This window comes from Barbus barbus, assembly GCF_936440315.1.
Source record: "Barbus barbus genome assembly, chromosome: 5".
NCBI lineage: Eukaryota > Metazoa > Chordata > Actinopteri > Cypriniformes > Cyprinidae > Barbus > Barbus barbus.
The window spans coordinates 16,801,195-16,813,985 of NC_136733.1; the positions used below are offsets into that span (position 1 = coordinate 16,801,195).

The 12,791-nt window shown below is 37.1% G+C and overlaps 1 protein-coding gene across 2 annotated transcripts in view; it reads left to right on the top strand.

The window, feature by feature from the left end:
• LOC306869181 (double C2-like domain-containing protein beta) overlaps positions 1–12,791 on the top strand; it is a 132,162-nt gene that overhangs the window by 94,460 nt on the left and 24,911 nt on the right. For both annotated transcript variants that reach the window (XM_079415823.1, XM_079415824.1), the window contains 2 exons: positions 5,267–5,341; positions 8,000–8,109. In XM_079415823.1, the coding sequence (XP_079271949.1) occupies positions 5,267–5,341; positions 8,000–8,109 (185 nt within the window). The remainder of the gene's footprint in view (positions 1–5,266; positions 5,342–7,999; positions 8,110–12,791) is intronic.

Genomic DNA, 12,791 nt, shown 5'->3' on the forward strand with positions numbered 1-12,791 from the left:
ACAACACAAGGGGAATGAAGCGAATCCTTCACTCGTCCTTCACCATGCTGCTCATGCTTGTTGGGCTTGTTTACATCAGAGTGTGCAAACACAAACAAAATAGTGTATTTTATCATTTTATATTTTCACACACATACACACAAACAATGTAGCGTTTTTTCTTTGTGCGAGAATGACTTCGATCACTACATTCTGGCATACACCATGCCTATCGAGTAAGGATACTGTTGGTGGTGGAAACGCTCAGATCAGGGTGTACACTATTAAAAATAAAGGTGCTTCACAATGCCATAGAAGAACCTTTTTGTCTTATAGTTCGATAAAGAACCTTTAACATCTGAAGAACCTTTCTGTTTCACAAAAGGTTCTTTGTGGCGCAAGAAGGTTCTTCAGATTATAAAAAGGTAAGAAAGAGATGGTTCTTTAAAGAAACTTTGACTGAATGGTTCTTTGTAGAACCAAAAATGGTTTTTCTTCCATGGCGACGCTGTGAAAACCCTTTTATTTTTAAGAGTGTATCATCCCAAATTGTACCTTTCAGTACTGTACTGGCCCGTACTGCTTGGTGGAAACGTGCCATAAGCCATAATTGTACCCTCATAGGGACAGTTTTTGCTGAGAGTGTACAATTGCCTTATTTATCAACATTATCAAAATAAAGGTCCTAACATTCTATTCTGGTGAACCAAGAAAGGATTCATTCACTGTTTTTAACCTCTCTGTAATGTTCTTTTAAGGATTACTTCATGGTTATAGAAAACAAAAACCTAAAAACAACCTTTATTTAACATTCTTTTAAAGCTTTTATTATAGGTTGTAATAAAAACTCCCAAAAAATGTTCGGGAATAATAGTTTATGGTTATAAAAACATTCAAAGAACATTAACAAAAATATAATCAAATCATAACCACACACCAATGTTAAGAAAACAATTTGTGTTTGCTGGTTTAGAGTGCTGAGCATTCAGACATCCTACTCATATGACTTTAACCTTTTAAGTACAGTATGTGTGTTCTGTTTGTTTTAGTGGCCTGACATGTCAACTTTTTGCTTAACCAATGGTGTGCAATGGTTTGGGGTGAGAGGGCCTATTATTAACATATTGGCTGTTTATTAGTGCATATAGAGCACATATTCTGCATGACCAGATTCTACATCCCTATACTTATCCCTCTACAATCCTACCCAATACTTAAATTTAACTACCTTACTAGCTATTAATAAGCAGCAAATTAGTAGTTTGAGGCAAAAGTTGTAGTTAATGGTTTGATAATTGTGAGAATTGGACCTTGAAATAAAGTCTGACTGAATATTTGTAATGAGCACCTTAATTATAAATGTAATAGTTTGCTCCAGTAATGAAAGAGAATGTGAGATTGAAGAAATCCCAACCGATTGTTTCTACTCTTGGTTTATTCAAGCTTATGGTGCTTTTTACAAGAAAGGTTGAATGTAATGTAGTTTTCTTTATTTTTCTGAACATTTTGCTAAATTTTTTAACAATACACCAGTATCACAGTCCCACGTTTCTTGAGTCTTCTTTACTAAGCTACAGTTAGTTAGATTTAGTTTGACTAGACATTGTTTTTTCGCCCGTCACCCCTCCTGCCATGTTATTTTGCCCATGCAGAGAACTTGTCAGAGACTGAGAGTTTTCTCACACCCCCTCATGATCATTTGTTTTATTTCTCAGACGCTGTTGTTGTGTTAAATGCAACAGTGACAATTATTTATGTCTTTATGCGCTTCCTCCACGTACCCACAAGCTAAACAAAAGTGGAGAGAGAGGTGTGAAGCCCAAGCAAGCCTCTTTGACAGGTTAAACTGTATAGCTCAGAGAAGCAGAAAATAACTAATTAGGATTGTGGTTCTGACAGCCCTTATATGTTAGGCTGGAGAGTCTGGCCCTTTCTCTGGCCCTCTGAGATCTGCTCATCTCACACATGACTGCACACAACAGTGTGAGGGGCCGTCTGGAGGACCGTCCAGGAGCCCTACCTGAGCCCTACCTGAGAAAAAAGCAAGCTGGGAAAAGAAATGCATCACTGAAGCATGGATAGATACTTGCACAACTATACATCTATATTAAAATCAGTTTGTCTGTGACTCATTTTAGCTTGTGATGTTTAGATGCTGAAATTCAACAGACCTTAGGCTTTCTGACCTACCAGAAAAATGGTGAAAGTTGATTCAGTGCTATTTTTTTTTTTTTGGTGCAGTGCTTATTAAAAGTAATGGTCTTTTCGGATTTTGTTGTTTCATTAGTTCTCTAGAAATCCTTTTTGCTTAAGTCTACATTAATTTGATCATACAATACAGTAAAAATATTTAAAATTTTAAAAAATAACTGTTTTTATGTTAATATATTGTAAAATCTTATTTATTTTTAATAATAAAAATTACATTAATCCAGTCTTCAGTGCCACAAGATCCTTCAGATATCATTCTAATATGCTGATTTGGTGCTTAAAGGGATAGTTCACACAAAAATGAAAATTTATGGCATCTGTTACTCACTGTCAAGTTCCAATCCTGTTTGAATTTATTTCTTCTGTTTAACATAAAATTATATTTGGAAGAATATGGATAACCAAACAGTTGATGGACCCCTTTTACTCATAGTATGGAAATTAATACTACGGAAGTCAGGGGGGTTCATCAACTGTTTGGTTACCCATATTCTTAAAAAAAAATTGTTTAACAGACAAAAGAAATTCATTCAGGTTTGGAACAACTTAAGGGTGAGTAAATTACATTTAAATTTTTGGGAGAACTATCCCTTTAAGAAACATTTCTTCTTATTATCAATGTTGAAAACCTTAGCTGCTTAATATTTTTGTGGAAAACATTTTTAGGATTCTTTGATGAATAGAAAGGTCAAAAGAGCAGCATTTAATTGAAGTAGAAGTCTTTTTGTAGCATTTTAAATATCTTTACTGTCACTTTTGATCAATTTAATACATCTTTGCTGACTAAAAGTAAGGAATAAAAAAATCATACCATTCAGGGTGATCACCACTTAGCAAGTCAATAAAGTATAATAGTAGTATAAATCCACCTCTAACCGGAAGGCAAAATGGGACTTCTGAAGGATTGACAATCTTCAGTGGCTGAGATTGGAGCGATTGTACATTTAACTGTTGCTCCAGGGCTTCACCAGCTACATCTCAATGGGAGAATGTCAAAGATAAATCCACTATTAAAGAAAAATGTCTCAGCACAGCATGCGAGAGACTCTGAAGCCAGTTGGAAGAAGGTTCTGTGGTCTGATGAGACCAAAATTGAGATGTTTGGCTATTAGAATAAGTGGCATATTTGGCATAAGCCAAACGCTGCAGATCAAAACACACCATCCCCACAGTGAAGCGCAGTGGTGGCAGCATCATGCTGTTGGAATGCCTGGCAGGCTTGTGTGGGTAGAGGGTAAAGCAATGCAGTACACTACAGGCAAATCCTAGAGGAAAACCTGATGAAGACTGCAAGATACCTATGGCTTGGCAGAAGATTTATTTTCCAGCAGGACAAGGGCAAGGGTAAAGTCACAGATACACGGCAATAACTGAAAAACAACATTTATGTCCCGGAGTGGACGTGCTCACATGTCAGTCCAACTGAGTTTGAGCAACCCTGCAAAGAATATGAATGAGGGAGAATTGCAGTGGCCAGATGTGCAAAGCTAATGAGACCCACATACAGGCTCTGGAATTATTTCTAAAGTTGCATTTACTAAATACTGTGTGTTTTAATGTTGTAAAATTAAACAACGGGGGATACACTGTAGAGTAATTAGTGCTGCTGTGAAATTTAACATTACCTTATGATCAGTTAAATATGTTCCATATTTTGTTCCATATTAAATATGTTCCATATTATTTAAATGCACATGTGGTGTACAGACATAAAAATATCAATAAAGGCTGGAGGCCGGAAGACCAGCTGAGAACTGCTGCTTTAAGTTATTTTCTTGTTTTGTTTAGTTAAACAGGAACTGAATATATTAACATACTAACTACAATATATATATATGTATATATATATATATATATATATATATATATATATATATAGACAGCATTATAAGAAGTAGAAAAATGTTTATCCTTTAAGAAATACGATTTCGTGCCAGGCATTTCTGGAAAGACCTGAAGCTCTTTCAGCAGCAGCACTCTGTGGGAATAAACTTGATTTTATTAGTGCAAAAGCTCTCTCTTGACTGTTGTTTATTGAAGATAATGAACACTTTTCTCAAATTAGGCTGTAAAGTTGCATTACGCAGACTGCTAAACTGAAAACCATTATTTGCAAAGGTAAATCCAGACTTTGTAAGGAACATGTTCCCTTAATCAAAAACACTCCCCTCAAGGTTTCTGAGAGACAGCGGTGCCATTCTCTGACTCTGAATGTAATGCTTAAGTGTAGAAAAGATCTCATTTATATGTCATTATTCATTAATACCCTCTGTGATATTGATGAGCCTCAAGATCTACACAACCCTACGAATCCAAAGTCCAATGCTACCTTACCGAATCCCACCACAAAGACTTGTAATTAAGCAGTAGAGCAGAGGAGATGATGGATGTCAGGTGGTTTTCAATAAAATCAATGTTTGCCTGCAGACTCTCTGACAGCAGACAGTGTTGTCTAGCTTTGTATTGATATTTACTCGAAATCCTGTGCAACTTGTAGTTAATTCATAACCCTCTAGTTCTGTGTGGGGTCTCAGAGACCCCAAGACTGTTTAAATAGCTCAAAAACATACTTGATAATGAATCTGGTTGCATCTGATTAAAGAAAATTTCAAAAACATGCATCAGACAAACCTGAACATTATATAAAATCACAGCATCCATTATTATTTTTGGCACCAACAACACAATTGCTCAATTCATTTTTGGATGATTGCACATCTGATATTTCTGCCGTGTCCGTGCAACAATTGGGCTTTTTATGCCCAAAGTGCTTGAGCTTTTTGGCCATACTAAAATGCATGTTAATAGAAAGCTAAGAGCTTCAGGAGAGTGCTCTGCTGTCATGGTACGACATCACCTCCAGTGTTTCTAATTAGCTTATTTAGCCGGATCTGAAACAGTACGTCTTGTTAGAAAAAGCAGGAGTTTGACGTGAATTGGATATCTAAAGCCTGTGGAATCTATCAGGCTGACATGGTGCTTTGTGCTGATGACTTCACAGCATGTCTAAAAGTGGTTGTTTTTCATAAGTCTTTCCCTTTTCATAAGTCTTTTCATTTCTTTCCCTCTCTCTCAGGGACTCAAACCAATGGATCACAATGGGCTGTCAGATCCCTATGTTAAGCTGCACCTGCTGCCTGGAGCTAGTAAGGTATGTGCCTGCTCTCCCCTTCGAGATGCATTGTTTTATATAATACACAGAGCCTTGTAGTAATGTTGTTTTAAGCCCGGTACACACCAAGCCAACGGTCAGCCGTTAGCCAACGTCGGGCCGACAGCGAGCGAGGGTCGGGCTAGTTTGTTTGGTGTGTTCCACTCGTCGGGCTCACGTCGGCGGTAGTTTGCCCGATTCAACATGTTGAATCGGCATCGGGCCGTCGCGGACCGTTGGTGAGAGAGAGAACTCTGATTGGATGTTCAGTTTAGCAAACGAGTCCATGCAGGAGAATTAAAGCGAAAGTAATGAAAAGGGGCAGGTAAATGAAGGCGGCACAGACAAAAGGCTGTTTTTATGTGACATGATCTTGCCCAAGCATTCCAATATGCAAATGTTTTCATAACATGAGCTGCTTAAAATAATGAAAGTTATCAACGTTACTGATATTCAAATTGGTAAGCAAGCGCTGCTTCGTTTACGTATCGTATATCTGCATTTATCTCGTATATCTTTGTTTCGGTTTCTCCGTTTTGTAAGACCGTATCGAACGGACACACTAAATAACTGCAGAACAGCACATTCCTTAGAAGGAGTTAAGGAGTCTTCTACAAGCCATCTGCGGTCATAAAATGAGTTAATAATCAACCTCATGCCGATTGTTTGGACCAGTTCCTGTTAGCGCTTCTTCTCGGTATCTACTGAAAAGGGATGATAAAACTAATTTGATCAAGGACACGACAAATATCTTTTGTATCCAGAATTGAAAGAGTCCTTTCCCATACCAGAGAAGCCTCGTGATCGTGATGTATGGATCATGAACTGTTGTATCTCCAACAGGAAACGTGATTAAATTAACTGACTGCCCTCAGGCCTGCAGATCTGTAACATGACCATCTTATGACTCCTGCGTGTTCAGCTCGGTCTTCAACTTTTCGTTAATGGACAAAGAAACTCAAACTTGCATAGAGGATTTCTAAAAGATGATCATTTATTTCCATTGCTATTAGAGCGAGTGTATCAACAACTAATATGTTTGATGTCTTATATATAATTGATGCGTATTGTAACCAATCAAACGAGCCGCAATTCAACTTGAATGCAAGTAAAACAAACAAAATCTCCATTTTGCTGGAAACTGGAGAATTGATCTGTATGCAGCCAAATCTCTGCTTGTGATCTTCCTCAGGTTGAATTTCAGCAAACTAGCAAATAACTTGCAATAACTCATTCTCCTGAACCGTGTGTGTGTTTTAGTTAGTTTATTGTGCCGTAGAATAGCAAATAAACTTGTTTCATTTTACAGAGCAGTGTTTGTGTTTTGTACTTGATCAGTTACTGCCTTGCGCTGTCGATCCTTTGTTACCTTGCTCATAACAAACAAAATACTGGTTAATGCTAACTTCGGTAGCCACGAAGTAAGCAGAATGACTAGGGTACACTAAGTGCTAGACGCTGGACGAACTAGTCAATAAGGTGTAATCATAAGTTTTGAATCAGCTCAATTTAATCAAATCAATATTGAATATTTAAGAATCGATTCCCAAAAGCTAATTTAAGAGCTAAAATCCTTACAGTTTGAATAACGAATATTTACTATTGATAGCTGCTGATATAGACAGCTAACTCCTTCACGCAGGCACAGAACGCACATGTTCAGTTTGCAGTCGGCTGAAGCCTGTGCGGTGTGTTCACGTGCAGCTTTTTTGTCTGACGCGGCCGACGCGAGGTGACAACACCATCGGCTTTCATCGCCGCTAGTTCTTTAAAGTCGGCTTGGTGTGTACCGAGCTTTAAGGCAGTGGTTCTCAACCAGAGGGCCGGGACCTATTAGGGGGCCTCGAGAAACTTCCTTCCACATTATAAGTGAAAATGATTCTGATCAATATATTATGAAGACTATATATATTAATATTATTATTAATAAAATAGAATATCTCAGCATCTTAGATGCTACCTTGAGATCTAAAATGTCAGATTTTCCTTGTCACTGAACCTCTGTGCTCTACAAATTATCATCATGCTTCTCATTATAATTCATCTGTTTTTGACCGGTACCCTTCTTGCTCATCCTGCCAACAATCCACTTAGCTACTGACAACATAAGACTTCTCTAAGTCATTCTCCTTCTGTATGGATCATATGTCCTACAGTACAGCTGAACTCTCCTTCACAGGGTTACAGAATAATTGAATGGGATAGGATGTCTGAGTTAATCCTTTATGATAAGGAAACACCTCACAGATGTACTTGATGAAACAAAGACACAGGCGTTAATCACACCTGTTTTAATCACCGTAAGACACTTTCTACTTTTCCATGAACGTTTCTTCAATAAATGGTGTAAGAAGGTGCTTAAGGTTTATAAAATGGTGATTTTGCCAACCTTGGAAGGTCAAACAAAATATTATATCAGCTATTTTATTTTCTATTCATTCTAAATGAGGTTTGCCATTTTGTAACCGTGTTATCAAAATGTGGTATATCTAAATGCAGAATTTAAAACCCTAATTCATGTCATTTTTTTATAATGTATGATTTTATTCCAGTTTCAATTCTGGAGGGTCTGGCTTCTTCTTAGATTGTGCTCATTTAGTGAACTCGTGCCAGTGAACACAACCACTAATCTACAAGCAAATCTGTCATCTCTTCCAGGCCAATAAGCTCCGCACAAAGACCCTACGCAACACTCTCAACCCCGTCTGGAGTGAGACCCTCACGTATTATGGGATAACTGATGAAGATATGGTTCGCAAAACACTCAGGTACCCAATCAGAATCTATACACTCATCACTTTTATATGTCAAGGCTTCTGACAATAGCTTGTCCATTGTAAAGAAGTGACTTGGTTGTTAGAGTTTAGCAAAGGGTTGATTACCCCAAAAGATGCATTTGCTACATGTTGAGAGGGAAAACGGTGTTCCTATGACATATACTGTAGATGGGATCAGAAGAAAAGGATAGTAGAGAAAGTGGCACGCAAAGCAAACCAGCTTAATAAGTTTAATGAGGGCTTTTTAAAAATGTCAGTGGTGATTGAACTGAGATCCTACTTTAATAAGGAAAAAAAGAGAATGTAGATGTTTTCTTAATTAAGTGTCCATGGTTACAAGAGTCCCATGATCCAGTTGTAATTGGGTGGGTCAGGCCCACACCAGGCCCCCATGCGGTGCTGAACCTGAGACTTAATTACAAGCTGAACAACCATTTGCCTTCAACAGCTTCAATGATTCTTGGATCGCTGCCATACAAGTACTGAATAGAGTATAGTGGGACCTTATGGCACTCATAAAAATAAAAAGCCTCCAGTTGAAGGACTGGTGAGTGAGGGAGAGATTTACTTCTCACTCAGTCCTTCAAAACTGATCTGTTTAGATCTTGTGTTTGGGGTGTCCATGAAACCTCTCTGTTCCTGTGCCGATGTATGACAGCAAATTGAGAGAACAGTGTTTTCTTTATCCTGTAAAATGGCATTATATTCCTTGGACGTTATGTGACCCTGCAGAGCAATTATCAGGATCTACTCACTCCAATTAGCAGGCTGCTGGTACCATTAGAGTTTCCTGAACATGTTTAACTGTTGCCAACAGAAACAGGAGTACAGAGAGCATTAATTTATTTTTGCCAGTGTTTTTAGGTGTAAAAAGTAGGGAGTGATGTGTACTGGCCTTGGTTACAAGTGGGCTTTTTTTAAGTCAGATTTTAATTCAATTAGCATCTATCTTTGGATAGGCATTTAGATATGTGGGGTGGTAACTGTCAATATGGAAGGAAATGAAATTAAAAAATAAATAAATGTATTAAACACAAATTTTACAATCCAAAATAGTTAACTCTAATAATATGTAAGACATTTTACGCAAAGTATTTACAGGTTTTGCAACCTGACTCTTTAGACCTGACTCTTATGATATACCTTGCGTCATAATTCAAAGTGGCAGTTGCTAGAGGCCTTTAGACTCAGTGCCAACTGGTAATCAACCTATCATGACTCACCTTTGCAAACATTTTAAAAGTTTTTCATGTCATATTCTTTATTTTGGCCACCCTGTTTAAGTCATATACAGTGTTGCCTGGTGATTTCACTCCAGCTGAGATGTCATTGGCCCTTTTACTGCCTTGCAAACATGACTCTTGCAAAATGGGTTGTTTTTTTACGGAGCTTGATTGTTTAGCTTGCATTGAAACTCTGTGCAGTGATTGAAATGCTGCATAATAGCACAGACAAAGTGGCAGTAAAGATTACACCACAGAGGAACATTAGTCTCCACTTGTGTGTATCATTACGTAACAGCTGTGATACACACACTATCCCTCAAATCCATTAAAAGCAGATTAACCAAGTTGCCTGAGTAGAGAACCCACTTGCCATTGTCTTTCTAGTTAAATGTTGCAAATGTAAGAAAAGGGTTTAATGTGTCAAATAATGAGGTCAAAAGTACAAGTTTTACACATAAATGGACATTTTAATTTGATCTCCTCGTGGTTAATGGAATAAATGTCAGTAAATGAAAATAACAATATTGTGTAGCTAATTGAACTCATGTCCTGCACACATTCACCTCAGTGCTGCGCATGCTATCTGCAATACAAGTCACTACAGAAAATGGCCATCGATTACTGACAGAGCACTTTTTGGTCTTTGTCAGTGCTAACAATTTATATGGGCTGACAAAGCATTAATGGGAATCAGATTTCAATTTGGTGTTGATTAACTCTTAATATGGATTAGTTTTACGTTATAGAAAACTGCTTGCAAAGGAAGCCATTACTCTGAGGACTTTTCAACCTACCATCAGTCTCTGTCTCAGATACACCAGTATATAAAGGAAAAGTGTCCTCTGGAAGGAGGGAAATAGTAACTAATGTCCCAATACTTTGGCCAGATGAGCTTGCATCTAATTAGGAATTCATAGTTTATTGGATCATTGGAATTTCACTGGAATACCAAATACTGGCTATAAAAATACTTTTTATTTGACTTTGTAATATTTAGTTTTAAGACCATGAACAATAGTAAAGGATACCATCGGGGCAACTGTATTTCCCTACATTTTTGGGTTAAACAAGATTATTTAATGTGATTTTTTTTTTTACAATAATATTTTTTTTTCTGTCTAAAGGACAACTTGAATGACAGATATTTAGACTGTCACTGGTAGCTACTCTAAAGGTTTTCATTTTTATCTGGATTTTTGGCAGCAAGTTCAAGAGCAATTGAACTAAATGTTATTAACTAAATGTTAAAATGTTGTGTCTGAATTAAAAGATTGGCTGGTTTGGAAAACTAGTTCGACTATTCATCTGATTACTATATTTTAGTAAAAAAAAAAAAAGATTTATACCCATTTCAAATAATTATATTTGCTTTTGCTTTAAAAAATGTATTATGCCTGACAGCTGAAGTAATTAGAACCATGTAAATGCAAAAACTATTTAGTTAATATTAAGTATCAAAGCAGTTGATTCATTATTTAAAAAATATATATATAAACTATTTTCTTTAAATATATATAGTGCACAGGATAAATGACTACACCCCCTCTGAACAAATACAAACGATATATTTTCTTAACGATCATTAATACAATTAAACAATGGAAAAATTGAAAGTTATTAAACATATACTTAATAAACAGAGAAATATATGTTATGTATATCTGTAAAAATGATGGCAGATAAATTGTAGTTTGTGAGTTAAGTTAGGAAAATAATAAATCTCCTAATAGAGATGAGACGGAACAATGTGAGCTGCAGTCTCTTTTTCCTGAGTAACTTTGATGTTGCAAGACACTAAAAAGTTTGACACCAACACCAGGTTCATGGTGGAGTCGTCTAGACAGGCCAGAGCAGTGAGAGCAGGCGGTTTTTGTGTGAGTCGCAGGCTTTTCCCGCTGAGATTTCAGCCCTGGGTTTGGAGGCTCCCAGATTTGTCTGGACTCAGTGTGAATTAATGAGGCAGAGAGTCTGCGCTTCAAAGGTCACATTTCTGTGCTTAAACACTGCAGTAACGGCTTCATTCAACACAGCTAGAGGGAGGTGGTGATGGGATGAAGCTGAGTGATTTAAGGGTTTGAAAGGTTGACCTGAGGCCTGGGATGAGGGTTTCAGCCTTTTTTAAAAGCTTTTTGTGCCGTTTTTAAATTAGGTCCTTTGGGATGAGGCTGTATGATTACAAACTAACAAGTTGACTGAAATCCGTCACTGATGTTGACTGTTTTGAGGTGAAGTAGAAGTGTGTCTGTGTGTGTCTGTGGACATCTGGATCGGGGAGGACCCACCTGATGATTCACCGTTGCTTTTCTTTAGGGCTGTCTTAGCCAGTTTCCATGGAAACCAGAAGTCTCCCCTCATAGGCCTTTCCTTTAGGGATCGCTCTTGTCCTTCACGTAAATAAACTGCAAATACTGGCATATTCAGCGTCTCACCTCTAGCGTTTATAAAAACTACATTTTCATTATTTCCTCTTGCAGCGTTCTGGCACTTTATAGCTCCTTAAATTCTCTCAATAAAGCCTGCCTAGTAAAGCCCTGATGCTCTGTGCCCACATACCAGTGATAAAATTGTTGTCTTATGTCTGACTCGGTCTTATTTGCTCTTGATTACGCTGAAAGGAGGGTACAAATGAAAAGAGACAAAGGTGCTCTCTCTAACAGGAAGAGAAATCTTCTATTTCAATTTCTCTGTAACGATATCATTAAATCACACTGGCATTCTGTGCTCCAGTGAGTAGTGTTAACATAGTTTAAACAGAGGTTTAACATTTTAGTAAACTGAAAATAATGGTGTAGAAAACAATTTTCACTCAGAAACCAATATAATTACAAAGAAATGGCAATAGCAAAATGTGAGTAAAATTTTGCAGTTGAAAGATTGAAATAGTATGTTCTTGTCAAATGTACTCCAATAATCTATAAAAATATTTTTTTTTAATTTTCTCAATTTATAGGTCAAGAAGTAAACGTGGCTAACAAGTCACATGAATACATGCAGTGTTTGAAGTGCTGTTGTGCTGAAAGTATAAACGAACCACTGGGAAAACATTTTACCAGCTGAAATATATTCACACTGCATTAATATACTTTAAAATAATAATTTATATAATGCATGTGTGTTGGGCAGAGGTTTTCAAACTAGGGGTGCTATAACATTTGTGAAAATATGAGAGCAAGTAAAAATGGTCACTTGTTAATTATCATTAACATATTATTAGTACTTATAAAGCACATATTCTGCATGACCATATTCTACGTCCCTAATCCTATCCAATACCTAAACCAAACAACTACCTTACTAACTATTTGTCAGACCTCTGTTGTGTGTGTCTTGTGTTTCCACGTGCTCCCTGTGTTTCCATGCCCATATTTGGTTTGTTTCCTGTCCTCGTTTGATGTCATTAGTAGTTAATTCCAGTCTAGCCATGTTTGTCTGATTATCCCATGTATA